The 27,238-nt window shown below is 52.6% G+C and overlaps 1 protein-coding gene across 11 annotated transcripts in view; it reads right to left on the reverse strand.

Moving 5' to 3' along the window:
* Positions 1-5,999: 5,999 nt before the first annotated feature.
* Positions 6,000-27,238, reverse strand: part of CEP250 (centrosomal protein 250) — a 49,500-nt gene continuing 28,261 nt past the window's right edge. For all 11 annotated transcript variants that reach the window (XM_081257778.1, XM_081257779.1, XM_081257774.1 and 8 more), the window contains 15 exons: positions 26,001-26,168; positions 25,460-25,594; positions 24,036-24,179; positions 23,277-23,410; positions 22,221-22,359; positions 20,937-21,279; positions 19,526-19,647; positions 18,420-18,540; positions 17,255-17,376; positions 14,165-16,780; positions 10,741-10,854; positions 10,403-10,558; positions 9,896-9,997; positions 8,885-8,947; positions 6,000-7,553 (listed from right to left, as the gene is read on the reverse strand). In XM_081257778.1, the coding sequence (XP_081113904.1) occupies positions 7,290-7,553; positions 8,885-8,947; positions 9,896-9,997; positions 10,403-10,558; positions 10,741-10,854; positions 14,165-16,780; positions 17,255-17,376; positions 18,420-18,540; positions 19,526-19,647; positions 20,937-21,279; positions 22,221-22,359; positions 23,277-23,410; positions 24,036-24,179; positions 25,460-25,594; positions 26,001-26,168 (4,743 nt within the window). In that variant the 3' untranslated portion in view covers positions 6,000-7,289. The remainder of the gene's footprint in view (positions 7,554-8,884; positions 8,948-9,895; positions 9,998-10,402; positions 10,559-10,740; positions 10,855-14,164; positions 16,781-17,254; positions 17,377-18,419; positions 18,541-19,525; positions 19,648-20,936; positions 21,280-22,220; positions 22,360-23,276; positions 23,411-24,035; positions 24,180-25,459; positions 25,595-26,000; positions 26,169-27,238) is intronic.

The following is a 27,238-nucleotide window of genomic DNA, read 5'->3' on the forward strand; positions in this document are numbered from 1 at the left end:
AGAAACAAAAAAAATGTAAAGAAGAAGGAATACTTGAAAATAAATTTAAAATAAATTTAAATGTAAAATAATTTCTAGAAATGAAAAATATAGTAATTTAAGTTCAAAAATCAGTGAGTTAAGCCACCAATTAGACAGAATTAAAGAGAGAAATATGGAACTGAAAGAGTTGGAAAAATTACCCAGCATGTAGTATAGAAAAATAAGATCATAGATATAAAAGTTTCAGAATGAAGAAATCCAACATATGACTAGTAGGAGTTCTAGTAGGAGCGAGTAGTGAGAATGAGGGAGAGGCAATATTGGAAAGATATGACTGAGAATTAGCCAGAATTGATGAAAGGCATGAATTTTCATATTCAACAAGCCTGAATCTATTCAAATGGAACAAATAAGCATATATTCACACCTAGACACCAGAACACCAAAAACAGAGAAAATGTTAAGATCTGAAAAAAAATGGATAGTGGCTACATGAATGTCATTATATTCATTATATAATGAATATGATGTCATTATATTCATAACTCTAGTGCTGTTAATTATATTGTTCACTACAGTGTCCTTGAAATATTTTATAATAATAGAAGAGAAAAATTAACAATGGTTTGAGAGGCCTGCGTACCGCAAAAAAAAAAAAAAAAAAAGCAACTGTCATGAATGAATCACAGTGAATATATAAAAATCCTTGGGTCCATGATGATACTCAAAGAGAAATAAAAACAATCGTTGGAGAAGACTATTACATCAAACGAGGGCAGGGGGCAAGCATTTATCTTGCCTTCTTGGTAGAAACAGTAGTTCAAGGTAAGCAAAGAGCCTTAGTTAATGAGGGTTTTCAGCTGCTGGGAATCCAAAACAAATCCACTACATTTTTACTTTGGCTGCCCAACAAACACACACAACCTAACAAAATGTAAATATCCCTAGTACAGCTGAGAGCGCATTTACCCGCCTCCTTAAGGGCACTGAGATGCTGGGTGTCTGGCTCAGAACCAGAGTTCAAGAATCCCCAAAGGTGTGGGCAGTGCAGCTACCTATCATGGTCTTGCTCCAGATGCTGGGCCCATATGGCATTATATAAACACTATTTAGAGGAACAAAGTTACCCTCTACGAAAATAGAGTTTAAAAAATTGGAAAGGGGTTAAAAAAAGAATGGGGTGGTGGGACTTATTTGGCTTTCTAGTGGTTAAGACTCCGTGCTTCCACTGCAGGGGGCGTGGGCTTGATCACTAGTTGGGGAACTAAGATCCCTCATGCTGCATGGCGTGGCCAAAAAAAAAGGAATGGGGTAGGAAACTGCTGCCTTCTATTCTTTTTTTGTGTGTGGTATGCGGGCCTCTCACCGTTGCGGCCTCTCCCGTTGCGGAGCACAGGCTCCAGACGTGCAGGCTCAGCGGCCATGGCTCACGGGCCCAGCCGCTCCGCGGCATGTGGGATCCTCCCAGACCGGGGCACGAACCCGTGTCCCCTGCATTGGCAGGCAGACTCCCAACCACTGCGCCACCAGGGAAGCCCTATTCTATTTAATTTTTAACCATGTGCATGCAATTGTTTCATTTTAAATAAATGAATATCTAGGGAGTTCCCTGGCAGTCTAGTGGTTTGGGACTCAGCACTTTCACTGAGAGCCCTGGGTTCGATCCTTGGTCAGGGAACTAAGATCCCTGCAAGCCATGTGGCCTAAAAACAAAGCAAAACAAAAAAAAACTACCCCCCCCAACTTTGGTTGGATAAAAATTTGCTTTTAAGCACATCACAAAGTTTTCTCGTAGACTTTTTTCTCAAGAGGGGCCAAAAGGCTCTTCCTTTCCCCTGTCTGCTTCATGCTTAACAAGCCTGCATACGGAATAGCTGGCATCGCTCTCAGAGATGCACCACACTAGCCTTGGCATGTAGTCTTGCCCTTTTCATTCCTGTCCCCATCATACTTGGTTTCTAAGCCCTCCCTTGCCAGCTGGACCCTGGGCTGAATGCCAAGGTGAAGGTGATCTTACCTACAAAGCCTACATTCAGGAACTCACAACGTGACTTGTGCGGTGGGGTCCCTGATACAAATGGGCTGGCAGGAAGGACCCCACTGGCCTTCAACTCCTTCTCCTCCAGGGAGGCCACAGGACACACCAAAAGGCACTTCTCCCTTCCCTCCCCTCATCCTCCAGCACAGCACCCTGTAGGGCTTAGCAGGTGACTGGGGAGGTGAGAGGTGAAGTGCTATAGTAGGTGTGGTGAGGAGGGTTGAGGAAGTGATGGAGGCCACCAGGGCAGTGGGATGCTGGTGGAGGCTGCGACCACAGCTTCCTATTTTTTTCCGGAGCCTGCTGTCCTAGTCAGCCTGCCACTTGCCCTGTGAGTTGTCCCACGGGACAGGAATGAAGGCTTATTGGTGGGTTTGAGGCTGGTGGGCTGCCTTGATGCTCACCTGTGGATGATGCTTCTGTTCTTTGGTCAGAGCGGTCTCACCTGACCGGGCTAGCTGGTACAACTCCAAGAGCTGCCATTGCTCCCGGGACCCGCAGGTACAGCCCTTGACGCCATGCACCCAGTGTAACCAATTGGCTTGACAAACACTTTGAAAGGGCCCTCAAGCCCTCTCTTCCTCCAAGATGTTCTGTGACACTTTCCCTCATTACAAGTGGCCAGTGAGTCTCTTCCCAGCACCCAGGTCATGCTGTGAGTGTTTCTCTACGTCCAGGGTCTGTCTCCCCTGGAGACGAGCTCCTCCTTTCAGTGCATGTCGTGGAGCTTTGTGACACATAGATTTGATGAGTATTTGCCAGATGAATGCAAAGCTGGGTTAGGAGCAGGGGGCAGCAACCAGTCCATCTGATCTCACCCACAGGGTTTCTCTATTTGCGGTCAGGTGGACAAGCTGAAGAGACAACCCCTTAGGCAGGGAAGAGAGTTATAGCTAAAGGCTCCAGCAGGACTTGCCGAGCATCACGCAACAGCAGAAGGCAAGGGAATTAGCCAGCTCGGATGTGAGCCCACTCTTGGCCAGCAACAAGCCTTAGACTCTTGGTAGGGTTGGAATATGCAGATACAGGAGAGGTAATGACAGGAAACCAAGACAGGAGGTGCAGGAGCAATGTATGGGTTACCAGGCACTGAAAAAAAGCCTTCCCTGATTCACTCACCCAACAAGTGGTAGTAATTAAGGAAGAACTAAACTTGAATACTAATTCTTACCGCTTTCTGCCTCCACACAAATGACCATGAGCTGGGAACAGCGAGCACCCACTCTCAGATGGCCACCTCACAGCCTTTGCTCACGTCTCTCCTCTGACCCCCGACCCATTCAACTTCTTGCCTCCAAGCCCTTCCACCTGTGCCAAGCTTCAGGCCCTATGAAGGCACTTAAAAGAGCTGGGGGCATTAATGACAAAGGACTAAGAAGAAAGAGGTCCTAATGTCCACTCCGTGACAGGCTACTGATGTGAGTCAGGTGAGCAACAGCGGGGCCGGGAGCACAGTCCTTTCTTCCCTGGAGAAGCCTCGCTCCTTGCCTTCGCCTCCATCAGGGTCTAGGCAAACCCTGGTCTCAGGAGAGCAGGGGAGTAAACTGCAGGGCCTCAGAACCTTGAGACCCCTTGTCCTTGTCCTTCCTTCTCCCTTGCCTCCTTTCTCGGTGTGGTGAGTGGAGCGAAGCCTGCACGCCAGGACTGCGCAGAGGGGTCTCATGGCTCGGGGCACACTGGGGGCCCCCGCTCCGTGCCCCCCCCTGCCTCTGCTCACCACTCCCCCGGCTCTTCAGGACTCAGCGTTTTCATATTGCTCAGCTGGTCCCTTCCTCAGCCCCGGGAGCAAGTGCGAGTAGGTGGTTCGTGGGACAGGAGGTAGAAGGTGCAGTAGTGCAGGGGGAACAGCTAAAGGCATCATCTGTCCTAAGATCCAACAACTGAACCAACTCACTGCCCAGGGGACCTGTCCCATGGGCTGAGATGAGGCCTGCATGTGAAGTCTCGGGCTGGAGGATGCCTTGCTGCTTTTGTGGGTGGGGTCTCCCCACCTCCACAGGTACTTCTGGAAGTTCTGCTGCTGGCCCCAAAGCATCTACATAGCCTGCCTGCACCAGCAGGGTGTCTACCTGGTTTGCCTAGCACTCCCCGATGGGCCCTGCAGCTCCTGATGGAGTTAGAGACCACCCTGCTAGTCCCTGTGCGGGAAGCAGATGAGAAAAGGTAATTAGGTTGCAATGTGGTGATTGTCGCTCTAAGGTGCAAAGCATGGAGGCTTGTTGAGAGAGCAGGGTGTCATACCCACCAGACCCAGCGCTCCCTGGGAACAAGAACATTGCCCAGCCTCCGACTCAGCTCTCGCCCCCTTCTGTTCTCAGGACGTTGGGGCCTGTAGCAGCCTCTGTCAAAGCAGGAAAGAAGGCTGGAGGGAGGGGGAGGATTTGTGGATGAAGACCTGCGTGCTCAGCTCTGACCTCCTTTCCCCCAGGTTCTGGAGATCAATCACACCACCCTCTACTGTATCCATGAGAACTGGCTGGCTGCTCAGAGACAGTGCCCATCCACTGGATTCACTGCTCTGGTTATGCCCTGTTGCATGTGACAAAGAGAAGGAAAGGGAGCTCTGGCCGGATGCCTTGGGGCAAGGTTGGGTCCTGCCTGGAAGACCCATATTCTTTCCTTCATGCTTCTCCAATTCAGGTCTCTCTCTTTGGGTTTGGAGCTGATAAGAAGAGCAGTTGGCTCTGTTACTGGTGGGACCCTCCAAACAGCTGATCCTACTATTGGTCAAAGAAAGTGTATTTTAGGAAGTTGGAGCAGAAAATCATCCACAAGCTAAGAATGTGAGAGCAAGATCGTAGTCTACACTTGAAGACTAACCCTGACCAAATATCTGGTGGGGAGGGGAGGCCCTAGCCTGAGGTCTAGAGTGGGGGTGAGGGGCTACTGAGGGTTGGATGGGGAGTGAGGAGCAGATATAGTTTATTACTGAATGAAGACCTTGCTTGGCTGCCTCTACAATGCCTTTCATCTGCTGAAAGCTCTCCCTGCTCCCAGAAGGTGTGTGGGGCTTAAGGCCTTGGCTTACAACCTACAGATAATGGAACTGAGAAGAAACTCCAAGGTAAACAACAGGGTCCCTCTGTCAGGCTCTAAGCTACAGAACTAGAGTTGGGGGACCAAAAGAGGTAAGGAACCCAGAGAAATCTCGTTTGTCCCTGAGAACTCGTAGCATCGAAAAGGCCAGGTAAGGATTCTGAGCCACAGGGATGTGACTAGAGGCAGGGACCAGCTGGCATCTTGGGGGCCCCAGATTTAGCTCTGGGGGGTTTTAAACTGTTTTTTACTAAGCATCTGTGCAGAGTCCCATGCATGGGCTTTGGAACCAAGCTCCAGCAGCTGTGAACAGCCCCCTTCCCACTCTGTGTGGTGTGACGGGACGTAACGGGGCCTGAGCCCCAGGGAAGTAGGTCTGGGGGACCGTGGTGCTGCTCCTAAACTCCCACATTCTTAGCCGGCCTTAGCTCCATCCCCATGCCTAGGTAAGAGGAATCACAGATTACGGTTGGAGGGCTGGAAGAAGGTCATGCCTGCTTCTTTATTTTATTAAAAAATTTTTTATTATCATTTTTTATTTATTTTTTGGCTGTGTTGGGTCTTCGTTGTTGCACGCGGGCTTTGTCTAGTTGTGGTGCGTGGGCTTCTCATTGCGGTGGCTTCTCTTGTTGCGGAGCACGGGCTCTAGGCATGCAGGCTTCAGTAGTTGTGGCTCTTGGGCTCAGTAGTTGTGGCTGACGGGCTCTAGAGCACAGGCTCAGTAGTTGCGGTGCACGGGCTTAGCTGCTCTGCGGCATGTGGGATCTTCCCGGACCAGGGATTGAACCTGTGTCCCCTGCATTGGCAGGCAGATTCTTATCCACTGTGCCACCAGGGAAGCCCTATATATTTTTTTTTTAATTAATTAATTAATTTAGGCTGCCCTGGGTCTTAGTTGCAGCATGCAGGATTTTTTTTTTTTTAGTTGCAGCATGTGGGCTCATAGTTGCAGCATGTGGGCTCATAGTTGCAGCAGACTTCTTAGTTGCGGCATGCATGGGGGATCTAGTTCCCCGACCAGGGATCGAACCTGGGCCCCCAGCATTGGGACTGCAGAGTCTTACCCACTGGACCTCCAGGGAAGTCCCATGCCTGCTTCTTTAAAGAAAACTGTTCTCTCTTAGGCTTTGAGGAAGTTGCCAACAATAGGTCTTAAGCCTGTACACTGCCTAAACCAGGGCCAGGCCGTAAGTGACAAGTCCTGCCACACTCCATCCTCCTTCCTGGCTTGACCTATGGCTGGACTACAGGGGGCCACAGTTGGTTGCAGCTGATATGCCCAGAAAGGGACAACCCGAGGCCTTTCACCCAGTGCAGAAGGGGAATGAAGCCAGATAGAACTTCTGAACTCAAGAGGCTGACTTTAGCCAAAAGCCAACTCAGTGTTTTCGAAGTCCCCAGAACATGTTTTAAGTCAAGAACATATGATGGGTCCTCATTATCCATGAGTTCAAATCTAGATCCCAAGGCCCTCCCTCCTCTCCCTCCCTCCTCATCCCTCAGCGCAACACCCTGCTAAGGCCGACCAGTCTTCTCACCAATATGCTTAGCAACCCTCCCAACTCCTCTCCAGCCACCAAGGGCCAGTTCACGCCTTCCTGCCTCAGCCCCTGGAATTTCTACAGCACTTCTAGGCAGCACACACAACTGTCTCTGACTCATCTGCCTGTTATTGTCAACTGGGCTCAAGCTTCCTGTGGGCAGGGGCTTTGTCTTGTGTATCTTCTGTAGCCCTTCTATCAGAATGCAGGCAGATGACAAATGCATGCCACCTGACAGGAATCTTCAGTGAATTCTTCCTTAATAGATGCCCTTGATGTACGGCTGTTGCCCAGCTACACGGCAGAGACAGCAGCAGAGAACAAATGCAAAGACCCAGGGTTTATTGCTGGAGGGGGAGGTGTCCGAGAGGGTGAAGTGCTGGATAATGAGTTCTAGGCGAGAGGCGGCAGACGCCCCTTGGCCAGGGCAAGGCGCTCTCTGGGTGACTGCAGGCCGGCAGCAAGTGTGATGTGCCTCATTCCCATGTGAGTCAGGGCCTTCCCCCAGCCTTGCAGCTTTCCCTCCCTCTTCCCTGGGAATGCCAGCTGACCTGGGGCTCCCAGGCTGGGTAACAGAGTCAGAATTTTCTTTGGCAAACAGCAGCTGTGTGGAGGGGCCACGACCCGCTCTATGGCCATCTGTCTGTCTGTGTGCTCCCAGGCTGGCCCGTGTCCTGCCCTCGCTGCAGCTGCTACCTGGAGGCGCCTTGAGCAGTGCTGGGGCTGGGGCACAGCAGGACCGGCCCAGGGGATGTCAGGCTTTGAGTCAGGGACTCATCCAACTTTCGGGTCTCGGCCTCCAGGACAGTGGCCTCGGGGGCCTGGGCCACGGCGAGGAGGGAGTGAGAGAGGCTGTGGTGCAGGCCCGCCAGCTCACGGCTCGTCTGCACTGAGCGGGCGATGTAGTCCTGTCTCTGCTTCCGCTCCAGGGCCAGCTGGGCTCGCAGCAGGGCCACCTGGGGGGCAGGAAAACCAAGAGGGTGAGAGCAGTGGAGGGCCTCGAAGCTGCCCCAACCCTTCCTGCTCGGCTCCCGTGGCTCCTGTCAGACCAGCGTTTGAATGAACACCTCACCCACGAATCTCAGGATGAGGCTTTACGGCGTTTGGGGGAAGGGCTGCTGGGAATCAGAAAATCCAGTGATTGTCAACCCTGGCTGCACAGGAGGCTCAGAGAGAGAGCTTAAAAAAAACCAACCAGACTATTCACACGTTTACATGTAATAAAATGCCCAGATTTTAAGTACATTTTGACCAATTTCATAACATACATACCCATATATAACCACTATCTCAATCAAGATACAGAATGCTTTAATCCCTGCAGAAAGCTCCATCGTGCCCCTTTTGGAAGGTTTTAAGAAATCTTCTGACTTAATTAGACAGGTGTGAGGCCTGAGCATCAGTATTTTTTTCAAAGCTCCCCAGGTGGTTCTAACATGCAGCCAGGGTTGAGAATCACTCACTGATTGATCAATTTCTCAAGGTGAGTATACTGAGGGCCCCAGGAGGTGAAGTTATTGGGAGGTCAGGGCACATCCAGGACTAGGGTGGGGCAACAGATGCTCCTAGGGTGCAAAATTTAAGGAGGAGCTCCAGGTCAACAGTGACGCCTGTCTTGCCTCCCCCTAGTCCGGGCCCTGTCTCAGCGATTGCTTTGTATGAGTTTAAGAGAATTCAAAGTAATAGCTTAGGTCTAGCTGTATAGTCAGGCCCTGCCAGTAGTGACTACTGATTTTTGAAACAGGCTCAGAAATCAAAATTCCACAGTTCTAATTACTCCTGGGCCTTGAAAGACAGGGTGAACCTTTAGGGGAGGCCTAAGAGGCAAGAAGGCACTTTATACAGTTTCCCTGAGCTTGACCTGAGCTCTAGGGTATGGATCCTGGCGCTGGTGCCAGGCAACTCTGCCTGGTGTGCTGGGTGCACGTGAGGGCAGAGGAGGCCAGGATGCTTCTGCTTGCTTTAGTCTGTCCTCTTAGAACCTTCATCTGCTCCTCTGCCTTTTCCTTTTCTTTCCTAAGTAGGAGGTCTGGGGCCTGGAGTGTGCTTTCTTCCCCAGTCCCACCCTAAGCACGTGGGAGGTTAAGTCCACTCAGTGTGGGAGGTGGAGTTGAGACGGGGCTCTGCTTGCCTCCCACGAGGACTGAAGTTCTCTAGGCAGGAACTATTTCCCCTCTCCCTGCTGGAGGTGCACGAAGGGCCAAGCACAGAGCAGACACCAAAGCCTTGCTGCCTAAGTGCAAGGGAGGGAAAAGGGGCTTAGAAAACGGATCCTTCCAGAACGTACCTCTTTCTGCAGTTCAGCCACGTGCCTGGCATCTGAGGAGCCCTTCTGTCCTCCTCTTCCATCCTGTGGAAGACAAATGCCGTTCCTGTTGGAACAGGCCTTCCACCAGGGTTTGTGCAGGCCTCCTCACAATCCTGGGGACCAGGGCAAGGGCTATGGGCCAGAAGTGCCTGAACTCAGATTGAACTCTCTGGGGCACCATGGCCCTGGGGCAAGGAGAAGCCCCAGAGGGCCCAAACCAACCCAATGGAGACCTGAGGCCAAATGTCCCAAAGGCTTGTATGGGACTGGCTTCTTTGAGGTACCTCCTCATTTAAAGTTCAGCACACACCTGCTTCGTGCTAGCCCTGGTCCGTGAGCTAAGGATGCAGAGGGGAAGTAAGACAAGGGGCCTGTCCCTTGGGAAGCTTTCCTTGAAGGAAGGGGGATGGAGGGTTAGGAGGTGCTCAGCCACCAGAAACAGTCCCTACTTGCCAGGCCCCAAGGCTGCCTACTGGCGGGCATAACTCAACTAAAAGAGTGCTGGTTTGTGGTGTCTTCCCCCAGATCCTTCTGGCCCCAGGAAATACCCTGGACCCATATCTTGTAAATTCAGTACTGCAAAGGGCAAGGAAGTCTAAGAGGTCAACGAAGCTGCTATCAAGCTCCTAGGAACATCCAGGTCTGGCAAGCACCACCCAACACCTACATGCAGGGAGAGACCAGAAGCCCCATGAGGCCTGCTCCTGGGAGCCTGAAGCACTGGTCTGGGGGGCAGGTGGACTGCGTATCAGTGAAGGCTGGGTTCCTCAGAATGCAGGGCTGACTCCAGCCCCACCCACTGATGTTGGGCCTCCTTCCCGGGTCAGGGACAGTGCTGGGTGGGGCAGAGCCCGGTCGGGAGGGGCCCTACGGACTGGCTGGAGTGGCTCCTCCCCTTGCAAGGGGGGCCTGGGGTACGCACTGCAGAGGGCTGTTTCTAGTGGCTGGGCTTGGGCTCTCCTGGGGCTGCAGTCCATGAAATAGACAAACCTGCTGGGTGGGTGACGGTGCGGTGGCGTCCCCGCTCTCCAGGAGGCCCGCCCGCGATGCTCGCAGGGAATCCCTCTTCAGTTTCCTCCGCTCTCGCTCCACCTGCCAAGATGCGAGTGAGCAGTCAGGGCTGGGCTTGGCTCTGGGTCTGAGCAGAGCCGCCTTCTTTGAGAGGAGGCCGGTGTGAGCGTAAGGGGCCAGCAGCCACGGGAAGCTGAACTGCGCTGAGGAGAGCACTTGCTGGGGCAGCCCTGAGTGCAAAGTGCTGCTGCTGCAGAGGAGGTGGGGCCAGCAAACCTTTTCTGTAGTATTTTAGGTGCTGTGGGCCATTCGATCTGTGTCACAACTACTGCAGTGTCTCCAAACAGCTTTATTTTCAGAAACGGGCAGTGGGCCGAATTTGGCCCCTGGGCTACAGTTTACTAACCCCTGCTCTGGGGGCTGCATGAGAAGTGGAGATGCATGCCCAGCGGACCGGGGAGGCAGCTGAGGACATGAGTCGCCCACCTGCTCCAGGGTGGTCCGCAGCTGGGCATTGTGGTGCTGCAGTCGGCTTCGGTCAACCTCCAGCCGCGCCACCGCTTGCTGCAGGTGTTCAAGCCTCTGCTCCCAGAGCTGCTTTTCCTCCACCTCAGGACTCGGCTCAGTCTTTGCCCCCGAGACCTGAAGGAGAGACCTGTCAGTCTCACCCGGGCAGCCCCTCAGACAGGTGGGGAACAGACAGAAGGCAAAGGACTAACCTGGCAGGTCTGGGCTTCACGGACCCAATTCCCAGGGGAAGGGGACAAGTCCTTGGACAGGTGCTCCCTCCTGGGCCATCTGTTCCCACCAGGCCCCCAGCTCACCTCTCCCAGCTGGGCGCCGGGGTCTCCTCTGGGTCCCCGTTCTGCTCGGCTGGTCAGGCCTGGGTTGTGGAGTCGCTCCTTCTCCAGAGCTTGTCTGCTGAGCTCCAACTCATCCTGGGGTGAGTCACACCATGAGGACCTCATATCAAGACCCAGTCCACCCTCCGTCCTCAATAATTTTCTCATCAGGTTATAGTCTTACTTTTCCTGGCACCTCTGAGCTATTCTAGTGGATAACTTTCATTTTACAGGTGGATAAAACAAAGGAGCAGAGAGGGATCTTCCCAAGGATACGTGGTGGACTAGGACTAAAACCTGTCTCATTTAATTTATTTACTTAATTTTAATTTTTATTTTTTTGGCCATGCCACGTGGCTTGTGGGATCTTAGTTCCCCAAGCAGGGATTGAACCAGGGCCACGGCAGTGAGACCCTAACCACTAGGCCACCAGGGAACTCCCGTTTTAGATCTCCCCTAAGCTAAGCGACAATTGGGAGCACTAGGTGTTGTGGAAAGAGTGTGGACTCAGGAATCACATAGAGCCGGGTATTGTGTCACCACGTATTGGCTATATGACTTGGGTCAAGGTATGAGCTCTCTCCAAACCCCAATTACCTCATTTGTAAAATGACCACAATGAGGACTTCCCTGGTGGTCCAGTGGTTAAGACTCTGCACTCCCAATGCAGGGGGCGTGGGTTTGATCCCTGGTCAGGGCATTAAGATCCCACGTGCTGGGAGGCGCGGACACACACGCACACGCACACACACACACACCCACCACCACCACCACCACCACCACCACCACCACCCCCATGAAGCGTAGATTAAGCCTCGGGGATTAAACCCCTTTAGATAAATGGGAAGACTAGTGCTAGATATTTTCTAGGCACCCTAGGGTTCATAAATGGTAAAGGTCAAGAGGACAGACAGAGATGAGGAACGGAAGGTACACGTGTGGGTGGAGGCTGTCTGGGAGAGAGAAGGAGCTTAGTAGTACGAGGCCAGCCTGCTTAGGTCTAACCCTAGTTCTGCCCTTTACTAGCTGGATGACCTTGGACAGGTTACTTAACCTCTCTTAACTGCCGTTCCTCAACTATAAAATGAAGATAATAACCATTCCTACTTCTCAGGGTTGTTGTAGAAGAAAGTGAGAGTAACAGCTCCTGGCATGTAAAATGCTTAAAGTAAGAAGTGATGCTACTGTATACATGTCCATTGACAGATGAATGGATAAAGAAGAGGCGGTAAATAACAATGGAATGCTACTCAGCCATAAAAAAGAATGAAATAATGCTATTTGCAGCAACATGGATGGACCTAGAGATTATCATACTAAGTGAAGTAAGCCAGACGAAGACAAATATCATATGATATCAGTTATATGTGGAATCTAAAAAAAAAATGAATTTATTTACCAAACAGAAATAGACTCCTGGATGTAGAAAACAAACTTATGGTTGCCAAAGGGAAAAGGGGGAGGAGGGATAAATTAGGAATTTGGGATTAACATACACACACTACTATATATAAAGTAGATAAACAACAAGGACCTACTCCATAGCACAGGAAACTATATTCAACCTCTTGTAATAACCTATAAGGGAAAAGAATCTGAAAAAGAATATATCTCCTTATATATATATAACTGAATCAACTATACTTTGATTTTAAAAAAATGAGGCTACTGTGATGAAGGGCTGTTTCTGAAAGGTGTCCTTGAGTGTTTTGGGAATGGGAGGACCCTGACCTGAGCTTCATTACTGAGTAACTACTGCTCAGTAACTCAAAAGTATGGACAGGAAGTGCCTTCCCACCCACCTACGTATCTGACTTTTTCTGTGCCCGTAAGAACAGAACTGGAAACAGGAAAGGAGTCCCACGTACTGAATGCCTTTTTCCTGTGCACTTTTTTCACATTATCGCTTTTTGGACTCAAAATGGCTCTATGGGGCTGGTACTATCATTCTGTATTTTATCAATGAGGAAACCAAGAGTCCGAGAAGTAAAGGCACTTACTTCAGGTCACACAGCTAATAAACTGCAGAACTGTATTTCAAATCCAAGAACTCGACTCCAAAGCTCATAAACGTAACCCCTTGTCTGCATATTGCCTTTTCACCAGAGCAGAGCTTTTGGGGCTCCCAGAAGGCAAGTCCCTGCAGGATCATGTGTCTGAATTGAGGGAGGGGGTTCTCTAGGGCTCACCTCAGGTCAAGGGACCAGGATATAGTCAACTTGCCAGGAAAAAGGGGCTGGGTTCCTCTTGGCAAAAGAGATAATACTACGTCCAGTAGCCAGCCCAGCTTTCCTGATTGCCCACTCTGCAGACCTTGCGCTCAGTGCAGGGTACAAAGATGACTGAGACGTGGCCGTGACCTGAGGCTAAAGGTTAGACCCTAAGGTCACTTCCTCTGTCACTCAACATCCCACCTAGAGGAGCCCACTCCTCCTGACTGCTGACAACTCCAGAGGCTCTGCCCCTAGCCTCAACCTCACGCTTAACTTCGGATCACGTTAGCAGATCTGCCCGCTGACGTGTGCGCTTGCTTGGCCCCACAGGTACCTCGCTCCGTTTCCAAACTGAACTCCCTATTCCACCCCACTTCCCCAAACCTGCCTTTATCCCAATGAGCAGAAACCTGGGCGCTGCCCTTGATTTCTGTCTTGTCTTTACTCCCTTCACCTCTTGGGCAATCACCTGCTGGAAATCCTGTGAACCTCTAGGCCCACCCACGTGTCTCCATCCACACTTCCTATCTCAGGTCACCACCTGTCTACCGACTCCCATTATAGCCTCCTGGTCAGTCTCCCCAGGTCTACAGTTGCTCCCCCGGCAGCCTGAGCCATCTTTCTGAACTATATATCTGATCGTGTCGCTCCCCTGCCCCAAACCCTTCATCCACTTCGCACTGGTCACCGAGGTCCTTAACATGCTGACAAGCCCTAAATGATGGCCCCCTGCTGTCCTCTCTTCTCTTGCCAGAGCCTCTTCTCTGTCCCAGGCAGCCTGAACTCCTTCACAGATACTCCACGCTCTCCCTCCTCCTTCTTCCTCTCCCTCCCCCAACGTGTGCTTGGCTCTTTCCTTACTGGTCCCTTCAGATCTAATCTTAAACACCACGTCTACCAGGAAAGGTGGGGTGGTCCCTCCGGTATGCTCAGAGCACACGAAACTTCACGTGTCAGGCACCAACCCTAAGTAGGCACTGCATTATAACTGCTTTTCCACTAGACCGTCAGCTCTAGGAGAGCGGGGACTGTGGATGCCACATCTTCCCCCACCGCACTAGCACAGTAACCTGGATTCCACTCTGTTGAGGTGCTCGTGACCTCAGTTTTCTCACACCCTGAGGTGCAGACAGCCCCGGAGCCCAGGCAGACCGGGCTCTGCCCCAGCCCTTCCCACCCACGGGGTGACTCACCTGCAGCCTCTGCTGTTCCGAGTCCCGCTCCAGGACAGAGGCTTGCAGGAACAGGGCTACCTCCTGCAGACTGCTGACGCTGGCCTTGCTCTGGGCCAGGGACAGCGCCAGGTCCTGGGCCTTCTCCCTCCACTCTATCTCCCTGGCCTCCGTCTGCCTCAGGGCCACCTGTAGTCGCTCCAGCTCCCGCTGCAGCCTAGGCCCTGAGGAATCAAGTGTGGAAGACGGCTCCTCCCCTGGGGAGGCTCTGTGGCTGGGAGGCGAGTCCTCCAGACCCTTCCTTGGCTGGGCCTCCCTCAGCTCCAGGATCTCCTCTTCCTTTTGGGCTAGAGTCCACCGTAGCTCCCGTAGGCTCTCACGAAGGCCCCTCGTCTCTTCCTCTTCTCTCTCGTGCCTCGGCTCCTGCTTCTCTTGGGTCGCATCCTCTAGGCCCTGCTGGGCCAGAGGCTTCTCCAGCAGCTGTGCCTGCCTCCTCTGGTGTCTCAGCTCTTCATCCCTCTGGGCAAGTGCCTCCTGGAGCTGCTGCATGGCCTCCTGGTGTCGGAGGTCCTGGTCCTCGATCTCACCTTCCCGCTTCCTCAGGGCCTCCTCCAGCTGCCGGGCTTGTGCCTGGCAGGAGTCCAGGGCAGCCTGCAAGGTGGCCGTGCTGGCCTCCAGGCTGCGGCTCAGCTCCACCTGCCCAAGGAGATGCTGCTCTTTCTCCTGCAGGGCGGCCTGAGCCTTGCCGAGGGCCTCCTGCAGAGCCTCAGCCTGGCCCCAGGCAGCCTCCTCCCGACACTGGGAGGACTGGCCATCTGCCCGTAGGGCCTCCAGCTCCCGGTCCCGTTCCTGGAGCATCACCTCTGCCCGCAGCCAGCTGTCCCGCAGGGTCCTGGCCTCCGCCTCATGCTCCTGGGCCCGCGCGGCGCACTGTTGCTGGAGGGCCAGCAGAGCCTTCTCCTGTTCCCGAGACTCAGCCCTTAGGTCACCCAGCACCTCCTCCAGGGCCTGGACCCGCTGTCCCTCCACTGCCAGCTCTTCCTGGAGCCTCCGCGTGTGTTCCTTGTGGTCCTCCAGCTCAGCCTGGCACTCCTGCAGTGTGGCGTGGGCCTGCTCCAGAGCTTGCTGCAGGGAGCCTGCCTGTTCCTTCACGTTCTCCTCCTGGCCCTGGGCCTGCTGCTGCTGGTGCTGCAGGGCCTCGAGCTCCCGGGCACTCTGGGCCAGGGCCCTCTGGGCCTCGTCCAGCCGACCCTGAAGTGCCTGCTCTTTCAGCTCCCCCTGCTCCCTGGCTTCCTGCAGGTGCTGCTGCAGGACCACTATCTCCTGCTCCCGCTGGGTCAGGAGTAGGCTGGTCTCACCCACCTTCCTGTGTAGGCCCTGGAGCTGCTGCTCCAGCTGGTCCTTGTGCTCCTGAAGCTCCTGGATACACTCCTGCTGGCATTCCAACTCCTTCTCCTTATCACGCAGGATCAGCTTCATGTGCTCCAGGCTCCCTCGCTGAGCTTTACTCTGGCCCTTCCCTTCCTCTGCCCGCTCCTGCATCAGCTGCCTCTGAGAGGCCAGCTCCCGGCCTCGTTCTCTCAAGGACAGCTTGATCTGCTCCAGGTTCTCCTCCAGGATCTTGGTCTGCAGGGTCCTCTGATCTTCCAGGACCTGAATCCTTTCCTTCAGCAGCACCATCTCCTGCTCCCTCCTCTCCAGGTCCTGAGTCAGATGCTCTTTCTGCCTCTGCAGCTCCTTGATCTGGTCTTGCTGGGACATCACCTCCTGGTCCTTCTCCTGGAGCTCTCTTGCCAGGAGGGTGCTCTGGCTCTCCAGCTCCTGGATCTGGCTGCCCTGCACCTGCAGTTCCCGGCTCCTTTCCTCCAGGTCCAGCGTAAGGTGGGTCAGAGCCACCCTCTGCATTTCCCTCTGGCCCTCCAGCTCCTCGATCGCCTTCTGCTGGCATTCCACTTTGTGATGGTTTTCCTCTAGTTCCAGGGCCAGGCGTTCCATTGTAACCAGCTGCTTCTTCAGGTCCCCAATCTGTCCTTTCTGGGACTCAATCACTTGGGTCTTCTTCTCAAGTTCCAGAAGCTGCTGCTCCAAGATGTTGCTCTGCGCCTCCTGGTCCTTCTCAAGCTCCTGGATCTGCTCCCTCTGCAGAGTCAGCTTCTGCTCTTGCTCCTGGATGGCCGCGGGGAGGTGCTCTAGAGCAGACCTACACTCCTCCAGCTCCCGGATCTGTTCTCGCTGCAGATCCAACTCTTGGGTCCTCTTCTTCAGGTCCAGAGACAGCACTTCCAAAGCAGACTTTTGCATTTCCCGTTGCTTCTCCAGCGCCTGGATTTTTCCCTGCAGAGTCTCCACCTCCTCTTCTCTTTCAGATAGGGTCTGAGCCAGGCGAGCCAGATTCTCCTGCAAAGCCTTCCCCTGGGCCACCTTCAGCTTGCCTTGCTCCTGCAGGGCCTGGGCTCGCTCGCGCTCACTCTCCACCTCCTCGTTTTTCAGTTTCAGTGCTGAGCGCACAGTTCTCAGGTCTTCCTCCAGGACCCCGGCAGCGCTTGCCTGAGCCCTGGCTTCTGCCACAGATGCTTGGAGATGTTCCACCTGGGCAGTCAGGTTCTCCTTGGCTGCCTGCAGTAACTCTCGCTCATTCTGGAAAACAAGATGCAAAACCACCTTAAACTATACTTCCCTGAAACTGTCACTCCAACACAGGCCCTTCCTTTCCTTCCTCTGTGGCACCAGCATTGTCAAGGATTTGGGCAAAAGGAACTGGGTGTTCCACTTAGGCTGATACTGTAAGAGAACATCCCTACCACACCCCCGGGCTCTGCTGTGCTCAGAGGGGAAAACCTGGTGCAAATGAGTCATCCCAGACTCTAGCCCTTCAGGGAAAGGGACAAAAATCTCAACCTCAATTCAGAAAAAGTAATTAAAGGCGGATTCACTAGGGCCTCAATAATGGCCCTCAGGGATATGGGGAGAGCCAGAGAAACAGAGACACTGCTGAAGGAAGCTGGGCACTACAGATGGATGGGATATGACCGTGGGCCAGGATGGGCTCGATCCTGGGCCCTGAGGGACTACTCCTGAAGCAACCCCTCCCCCAAACCAGAAACACCTTACCTGGGCTTCTATTCCCTGGAGCTCTGCTTGCCGTAGGCGACTCTGGAAGGATGTCACAGTTTCACGCAGCTCCCTCAGCTCAGATTCTAGGGAGTTCTGTTTTCCTTCCCACTTGGATTTCTCTTTGGGAAGAGAGGTAGTGGAGGAAGAACCATGATTGGAGGAAAAGAGGGATGTAGAGGCAGATGGAAGATGGGGAATAGAATCAAAGGAGGAAAAGGCCAAGAAGGAGAGAATTACATCCAGTTTCATAGAGGCATCACCCGTCTGCCAGCTGCTCCTGTCTGTCTAGGCTCCCTGCTGCTTCCAGACTCGTGTCTGAATCTGCTGCCCAGCTCCAGCAGTGCCTGACAATCATGCCAACACTTCCCATCCCGATCACACAGATTCTCAACCTTGGATTCCAGACAGGGTTGAGCTAGATGATGTTGGAGGTCCTTTCCAGTCCCTAAGTCTATGATTTTGCAGAGGTTCCTAGAGACCAGGGTTGCTCTGCTGGGTACCCTCCATTTCTGCAAAATGCACCGGAACCCAACTGTATGTGTGTGGCTCTCAGGGAGCCGTTTGGGATACTTTTAAGACCCAGACCCACTCCCCACGTTGTCTTCTTCCCTTCTACAGTTGAGCCTTGAGTCGCAAGACCCTCCCCTCTCCTTTCCTTTCCTAGTAGTCACCACCCTTCCTAGCCCTTGGCTGTGGCACAGATAGCTTCTCCCCAGATTCCCCCCTCTTCCTATCTCCCAAACAAGCCCATAATCCTTCTGCTGTCAAAGGTTAATCATTTGAGAACATAGTTTGAGATAACAAAAGAAGTAACACTGATAAATGATGAAAGACATAGAATTTTACAGTGTTCTTATAGACCTGACCTTAGGTTGCCAGTTTTTAAATCTTCACAGAAAAAACAGAAGCTTAGCTAGCAACGTCCCTCAGTTCACCAAATCTGCTCCTCCTAATCCCTTCTTCCAGGACAGCTCTCAAAGGCCAAGCGAAGTACAAAAAATAGTTGACGGGGGTCATCGCCCCTTTGGAGACGCCTCTAGGTAAATCTCACAGCTGTGGGCAAGCAGTAAGGAGTGGCTCCCAGGCCTGATCCCTCCCCTCTGGGCTTCCTGCCTTTCCTCTTTCTTCTCCCCCAAACCCACCCCTGCCTTAAGCTTCTCACCTTCCTGGTTCTGGGAGAGCTGTCTCTGCAGAGCCTGCAACTCTGTGTGGATCTGGTTCTTCTCAGCCTCTGTATCAGTGAGACGCTGTTCCAGCTTCCGGGCCTGATCCTTCAGATCATCCTGGGAAAGAAAGGGTGTGGAACTCAAGTTCCTCATCTTCCAAAAAGCCACCCCAGTTCAGGGCCCGATCCCTCTCTTCCCTCAGCCTCTGTCAGGGTCTGCCATCACGGACCCACTCTCAGATTGCTGGGTTATTTACCTCTGAACTCATGTGCATTTGGCTCCTGGAAGGGATGACAGGCTCTGCTCCAACCGGCTGGAGCCTAGGGTTCCCCTTCTGCCTCGTGTCTTTGAAACAGAACTCCTGCTGAAGTCTTAGCCCGGGGTCACCTCTCCTCTCCCCAAACTCCTACTTCAAAGCTTAGCTCAAAGGTCACTGCTTCCCTCCTTCTGACCCTCCCAACTGTCCCTTCCTCCTATTATTATCATGTACATCTGTTATTGATCCAATAATTTCTATCAGTTCTGCTTTATCTCAGGATGCAGTCTGGTTGCTCACCCCTGTCACAAGCCTTCTTGAGGGCAGAGAGCAGGTCTTTCTCCTTTTTGTATCCCCAGCTCAGAGTGGCTGGCATATAGGTGACACTCAATTTTTACTGACTGATGGGTTCACTGGGAGGTGGAATTTGGGGGACATTTAGTTCAGTCTTAGGCCTAGAATGTTCCTATAAACGGCAACCTCAAATCTCAGTGATCCCCAATTTGTCAGGTTTTTCTTGGAGGTTTGGCACCAAGAACAATTCATGGCTGAGAGGAAAATGGTGCAAAACAGGATCACAGATCTATAGAGTATCACGGTTTACAGGGCTCACTCGAGTCCCTCACTCATTTGTTCCTCACAGCCCTGTGAGGCAGGCACGATTTGCCCTACTTTACTAGTGAAAACAAGGCCCAGGAAGCCAAATGCTTTATTCACAGTTGCCGGGTAGTAAGTGATAGAGGTGGAACTCATCCCAACTTTACATCAGAAATAAAACAGGTCAAAGTGCTTCACAAGTCTTTTTCGGTGTAGGTGAAGAGCCTGAGGAAGAAGAGAGACACATACCCGGGCCCGCTGCGTTTTCCACAGGTCTTGGTGAAGCTTCTGGAGGGCAGACGCCACCGCCTCAGCTGAGAGAGCCGTCTGGAGGGGCCATCTCTTAAAGAGGATCCTAGCTCCATTCTGGTCTGAAAAAATGAGGAAACACCTCCTGACCTGGCTGCACTATGAAAAGAAACAGCCATACCTCCCAGACCTGGCCTTGGCTTTCCCACCCATCCCTCTTCTCCTCAAAGAACCCCTTCTCAGTAGTTTGTTCATCATGCCCTGTCTGCGTACCTACGTGCCAGGTACTGTGATGTGCACTAGAAAATACTATCATTTGTTAGGCATTTAATCAGTGCCAGGAACTGTGTGAACATTTTACTTGTCATCTCATTAACTCCTTAAAAAAATCCCAAGAGGGGGCTTCCCTGGTGGCGCAGTGGTTGAGAGTCCGCTTGCCGATGCAGGGGACATGGGTTGGGGGGACCCCGCATGCCGCAGAGCGGCTGGGCCCGTGGGCCGTGGCTGCTGGGCCTGCGCGTCCGGAGCCTGTGCTCCGCAGCGGGAGAGGCGGCAGCAGTGAGAGGCCCGCGTACCGCAAAAAAAACACACACAAAAAACAAAAAAAAACCCCAAAACCCAAGAGGTAAGTACTTTTTCTAAAAAAATTTATTTATTTTTGGCTGCGTTGGGTCTTCGTTGCTGTGCTCGGGCTTTCTCTAGTTGCGGATGGAGGGGGTTGCTCTTCGTTGCGGTGTGCGGGCTTCGCATTGCGGTGGCTTCTCTTGTTGCGGAGCACGGGCTCTAGGCACATGGGCTTCAGTAGTTGTGGCACATGGGCTCAGTAGTTGTGGTACACGGGCTTAGTTGCTCCGCAGCATGTGGGATCTTCCTGGACCAGGGATCGAACCCGTGTCCCCAGCATTGACAGGCGGATTCTTAACTACTGCGCCACCAGGGAAGTGCCGGTAAGTACTTTTTTTTTTTTTTTTTTTTTTGCGGTACGCGGGCCTCTCACTGTTGTGGCTCTCCTGTTGCGGAGCACAGGCTCCGGACACGCAGGCTCAGTGGCCATGGCTCATGGGCCCAGCCGCTCCACGGCATGTGGGATCTTCCCAGACCAGGGCACGAACCCGTGTCCCCTGCATCGGCAGGCGGACTCTGAACCACTGCGCCACCAGGGAAGCCCCCGGTAAGTACTTTTAACACCCTCATTTTATAGTTGAGAAAATCAAATTCAAAGAGGAGAGGTGACTTGCCCAAGGACACACATCTAGCAAATGGCCGAGCTGGGGTTCAAACTCTGATTGAATTAATCCCAGAGTCTGTGGCCTTGGCCTTGATGAGTATCTAAGGAACTGCATTCCCTTCCCTTCTCCCCTGGGAGCTTTGGCTTTGACCAAAGGACTGAGTTCCTGGGTGGCTGCCTCACCTGGCTCAGGGCCCCAGAGGGAGGAAGCCGAGTCTCCCCCACCACTCAGCTCAAGCCCGCTCTCATAAGGAAACCCCAGGGCCTGCTGCAAGACAGAACAGAGGCTGGCCAGCTGGACCTGGGCCTGGTGCCCAGGCTGCTGTCCCACTGCCAGGGCCTCCAGCTGGCCCTCCGTGCTGTGCAGTCGCAGCTGTAGTTGGGCTGCCTTGGTTTCCTGGGCCCACAAGGAAGCTCGTAGCTGCTGTTCTGTTACTCGAGCTGCCTCTAGCTCCTCCAGCAGCTGTGCTTCCTGGGCCAGAAAGTCAGCCTCCTTTTCCTTCACCTCCTGCTTCAGTAATTCCACCTGCCAGAGAGGAAGTATGGTCACTCTGAGCAGGGAATGGATACCCTCTCCCCAGACCCTCCCAGGCCTGACCCCACTCAATCCCTGTGCAAACCTTGACTGGGGCTGGGAGGATTGCCCTTCCTCTCCAGCAGGAAGGGAGGGCTCCGGAATGAGTGGAACCCTAGGCCTAACCTACATGCCCACCTACGGACTCCTGACACATGGGCCTGGGCTATGCAAATGGGCTTTGGCCCTGGTCCCCATGGCAACTATGCCAGCTCCCTGCTATGATTAGAAATCGGCCTGAAACGCTGACACTGAGCCTAAAAAGACCAGTCACGATAATAATGGCTACCATTTATTGAATGCTTACTATGTTCCTGACACTTTATACATTCCTATAATGATTAAGAATTATCATCCTTGTTTTATGGTTGAATAAAGTGATGTTCGCACAGCCAGGAAGCAGTAGAGCTGGGAGTCACACCCAGGACCGTCTGACAAGCAGACCTGGGTCCTCATCTGCCGCAGTCTACGTCTAGCTCTTACTCCCTCATTATTCTCCTCCCGGTTCCATCCTTCCTCTGTGCACAAGGTCTGGGGTCCTGCTGTGAGCAGACCGAGTCCCTGGAAGCAAGAGGCTGCCGCTGACCCCATCTGGAGTAATACTTGTTCCCCCTGCTGTGTCTTGCCAGGCAGACCAGGCACACTTGGCAGCGGCTGGGCTTGAACCAGGCCTGTGTGAGCTCTGCCCCTCTGGGCACTGTGTTCTGGGCCATCAGGTTCCCCACAGGGTCCGTTCTCAACTCTGGGTCAGGTTCCCAAGCCCCACGCAGCCTGGTCCTGGCTTCCCCCTCCTGCCGGGGCTGCTAAGGTCTCATTGTGACTGAGCAATCACCTGCCGACTCCAGAAGCAGGTTTCCACCAAGGAAGAGGGCTCTTAGTGGGGTGGGAAATACCTGGGCGCTGAGCTCTTTCTGCCCTGCCTGGGCCTCCTGCATGTCCTGGCGCAAGGAGCTCAGCTCTTGCTGTCGAACAGAGTCAGCCTCTTGTAAAACAAGGAGTCTCTGCTCCTTTACCGCCAGCGACAGAGTCAGGCTAAAAAGAGAGGGTTCAGAGGGCTGGGTCATTCTCTCAGGTAATGAAGAACTACCTTCTCATCTGACTGCTCTAACACAGGATTGCTAATTCACAGAAACAGTGATGATAATGATTCCAGTATAACAATAAAAGCCTCCATATACTGAGCACCTACTGAGTGCTCCTAGGTCCTTCATGCATATAATATTTCATTTCAACTTCACAGTTTATTCTTCTCTGGCAAATTCCAGAAATATCTATACAATACCTCAAATTCAACATGTCCAATTCTTCCCATCTCCTCTGCACCTCCCCTCCCACCAGTCACCCCTACTATGTTCCCCAGCTCACTGAATGGCACCTCCATTCACCCTTAGAAGTCTTGACCACATCACAGCATCCTCCCCTCATCCCACCTGAGTCCACTCTAAGACTACAAATAACTGACTCCAACTCCCCTAACATCCCTTAAACCCCTTCCCCCCTCCCCTTCCCTACGACCCTACCTCGGTTCAGCTTTGGTTCTCTTATCTGGACAATTGTACCAGTCTCCTACCTTGTCTTCCTGCCTCTAGTTTCATCAACAAAAGGATTTCTCCCTCCTCAGACTCCAGGTAACATAATCTGCAATACTTTCCTTTGGAGGTTATTTGATTAACATCTTCCCCACAAAACTATAAATTCTACTGAGGCAGAGACTCTATTGTCTTAATATATCCCCAACCCCTGGTATAGCGTCTGGTGCGTGCTACGTGTTCTCTAAATATATGCTAAATGAAGCTTTGGAGACAAGGACCGTGCCCTCTCCACACAGCTACCTGTACAGCCCAGAGCTGGAGACGTGAGAGGTTAGGTGCCCTGAGCAAACTGTCAACCTCACAGTGACCCCTGGACCCAGACAGGCAAAAGCCAACTCCATGGCCTGTCTAGCCTACCTGGCTTTCTCTCTCTCCAGCTCCTTCTGAATTTGGCTACACTCCTGGGCCTCTCTCAGCTTCTCCTGAACCTCCTGGTCCACCAACCTCTGGGAGTCTTCCTTGGAAACCAGCTGAGACTTCAAGTCCTCCACCTGGAAAGTCAAGGGCATGAGGACCAAGGGCAGGAAGGTTGGTGGGAGGATGCTTCTCACCTAGGGCTTTAGGGTCCTTCAAGGTTTAACAGTCACCAGCCCATTTTCAAAGCTCTGGAGGTCCTGCCAACCCTTACATGCTGTTCTTATCCACCTCCCTCTGCCAGTACCACTCAGCCTAGTCCCCTGTCTCCCCAGCCTCACATATACTGTATAGAGGCAGGCACAAATGAAAACCTTGGCTGAATGTAACTCTGTCCAAAGGCCAAGTGATAAGCAAGTGATTGTATTTTTTTTTAAATAAACAACCCGAACATCATCTGATATAGGATTTTGAGAAGGAAAAGCAATCTGGTATAAAAATACTGGATCTATGGGGAGGCTGGATCTGTGGGGCTGCCAAGAAAATATGAGGTCTGTGGTCCCCACTGAGAGAGGTTACTAACTACCCCAGGGATCTGGGAGGCACATGTGCAGCTCTGAGCACCCTTCACTTTTCCACTCAGTACTGGGGCTTCCCCTCCCCCTCCCAGGCTCAGGCAGCCAAGGTTCCCCCGTCCTGCCAGAGGGAGTGGGAGAGCCTGTGCTGGGGAAGGATGCTGGGCTGGGAGAGAGGAGCAGGGACCTGCTTCTGCAGGTCTATCTTATCCCGCAGCAGGCTGCCGCCCTCTTCCTGGAGGGCAGCGAGGCTGTCTCTGTGCTGCTGGGCTGCCTGTTCCAGCGCCCGCTGAGCCTCCTGGAGCTGGGTCTGCAGCATCCCAGTGGTCTCCTGAGAAGGGAGAAGACAGCAGGGAGCAGAAGAAAGCTTCCTTGGTCTTGAAATCCATGTTACAGAAATCCGTGTTGTATAAATACTGGTTTTTTGGTTGGGTTGCCAAAAGCTGAGGCAGGGTCCAGCTATCCACGTTGTTTCCATGATACCCTGTCATCTCAAGTCCTCACCTCCTATTCCCTCTCCTCCCTCACCAAGTGCATTGCTCACCCAGGCTTTCTCGGTCAGGGTCCCTTACCCAGACCACTGCAGCAGCCTCCTGCTGGGTGTCCCTACTTCCACTTCATGCCACCACGCCCACGTGTAAGCAGGCAAACACAAACACACACGAAATTCTCCCCTCAGCAGCTAAAGTATTTTTAAAATTTATATGTAATAACTCATGTCCCACTCTGCTTTTTAAATACCATCCAACATGTTCCCACTGCCCTTAGAACAAAGTCCAAGGTCCTACCACGGCTGACAAAGGGCTCCTGCCCCCAAGCTTATCATGCTGCCTCCTGTATGTCCTGAACTGTCCCAGGCCCTTTCTGCCTGGCCCAGGCCCTTATGATAGCTATTTCCTCTGCCTAAACTGTTCTTCAAACGGCTGGCTTCTTTTCTTTTCCTTTTAATGGTTTTATTGAGATTCAGTTCACATACCCTACAATTGACTCATTGAAAGCACACAATTCAACGGTTTTAGTATAGTCACAGAGTTGTGCAACTATCACCGTGATCATTTTTTTTACCATTTTCATCACCTCCAGAAAGAAATTCTGTACCCTCCCCGTCCCCCATCCTCACTCCCAACTCCTCGTCTACTTTCTGTCTGTGTAGATTTGCCTGTTCTGGATATTTCCTACAAGTGGAATCATACACTGTGTGGCTTCTTGTAACTGGCTTCTGTCACTTAGCGTAATGCTTTCAAGGCTCATCCTTATTGTTCTACGGGTCTGGCTCTTCAACCTTAATGGCTCAGCTCAAATGTCATCTTCTCAGTGAGGCCCTCCATGACCACCTTGTCCAGAGGCCTCCTTTGAATCACTCTCAATGACATCGTCCTATTTATTTCCTTTACAGCCCTTATCACAACCGGTAATTATCTCACTTGTTTTGTGTCTGCTCTGCCACTAGAACTCCGTGACTGTCATGTTCACCGTTGTGCCACACCTTTCTGTTGGTCAAATGTCGGCACCTAGGCAGGGCCCGGTGCAAAGAAGTGCCAAAGAGCAGGTGAATGTGAATGAATAAATCAACGCTGCCTCTTCTTCCTTGCCCAGAACCACCCTCCGTACCTGCTCCTTTAACTTCTGAACCTTCATGTCCTGCCTCAGCCGCTCCAGTTGTTGGCTGGCATCTGCCAGCTCTTTCTGGGTCTGCAGCAGTGTCTCCAGGAGGGACACCCTCTCCTTCTCTGTTTCAAGCTGCATCTGTGGAGGGGCAGGAGGGCGAGGGCATGTTGGGTTAGGGGTCACCATGCTCACCCACTAGGCCACAAGCACACGCCAGCTGCTCTAGGGCTCTTCTAGCAAATGGGGTGGGGGCTGAGGGCGAAGGAAGGTCTGGACCCACTGACTGAGAGCCAGGAAGTACGAAGATTGTTGCTGGTTTGCAAGCTGACAGGATGTGGTAAACGACAGCCCTCCCTCAGGAAGTAGGACATGCTGCCGGCCGTGCAGCTAACAGTACCGATCACTTGCTCATGGGGAGCAGAGTGGGAAGCTACATTCTCTTCTGGAAGCCCCTGCAGCACCACCCTCGGGAGTGGGAAAGGAAGTGGCCCAAGGTAGGGGGATCACAGGGTGGACGTGCAGTCCAGTCCTCCCAGCTGCCCACCTGGCACAGGGCGCTCTCGGCCTCGGCCTGTTCTTCTGCCCTCTGTGTCCGCATGGCCTCCGTTTCTGCCTGCTGTTCCCTCAGCCTCGTTTCCAGCTCCATTTTCTCCCTCTCCAGGCTCTCCAGAGCCTTATCCAGTTCCTGCTGGTGCCAGGAGCGCTCTCTCTCCTGGTCGTACGAAGGAAGCGCCGTTAGAGCCGAGGGGGTGAGGAGGAGGCAGGAGAACCGGGTTAGGGCAAGAAGCCTACTGCTCACCAGCTGCGTGACCTTGGTGCCTCACGTGACAAGCCTGCTTCCTCATCTGCGAGGTGAGGCTAATCATCCTGCCTTGCCCATCTCGCCAAAGTTTATGAGGATCAAATGAGATTTATTAAAAAAAAATCAAATGATATAATACATTGAAAAGTGTTTTCTAAAGCGCAACTGTCCTTCATATAAGCTACAAATATCTGTTATTTTAAAGCAAGCACATCATGGTTGGTGGTTGTAACAGCAAACTGAGGTGGCAGACTCGCTCTCTGCTGTCCCCCCTCCCCTGCTCAGGGTGACAGGATTAGCCTCCCAAAAAGCCAGGCTGAGCCTGTCTCCTATGCGATACAAGAGCGTTAGGATGGGGCATCCCGGTCCTCCCAGAGGTCCATCACTGACCGACACCTTCCCTGATCTCCTAGATGAATCCAGCCCCTCTATTAGGATCTCAGGATGGTGGTGAAGGGCACTGGAGCCAGGCTGCCTAGGTTACAGTCTTTACCCCAGTACTACTAGTGTGACCTCAGTTCATTTCTACCGCATCTCTGTGCCTCAGTTTCCTCATCTATAAAAACGGGGACAGGGAATTCCCTGGCTGTCCAGTGGTTAGAACACTGCGTTTTCACTGCTGAGGGCGCAGGTTTGGTCCCTGGTCCGGGAACTAAGATCCTGCAAGCTGCACAGCGTGGCCTAAATAAATAAATAAATCCTGTGTAAAAAATAATAATAAAATTTAAAGAAAGTTTTTTAAAAATGAGGATAACAACAGGGTCCTCCTAGGGTTGTTCTCACGAGTGAAGTAAGTCGTGTAAAGCACTTTAAGTGGTGCTGAGCACCCAGAAAGCATTCAGTAGCCAATAGCTATCATCATCTTCATCACCTTTCCTCTAAAATGTTTGTAAGTCGTAGTTATCCACATTTAGCGGGAAGGCCTCTAGTGTTTCACCCCTTTCCAATATCGTCTTGTGCACTCTCCCCTCACTCGCTAC

The sequence above is a fragment of the Mesoplodon bidens genome (assembly GCF_964165515.1).
Source record: "Mesoplodon bidens genome assembly, chromosome: 15".
Classification (NCBI taxonomy): domain Eukaryota; kingdom Metazoa; phylum Chordata; class Mammalia; order Artiodactyla; family Ziphiidae; genus Mesoplodon; species Mesoplodon bidens.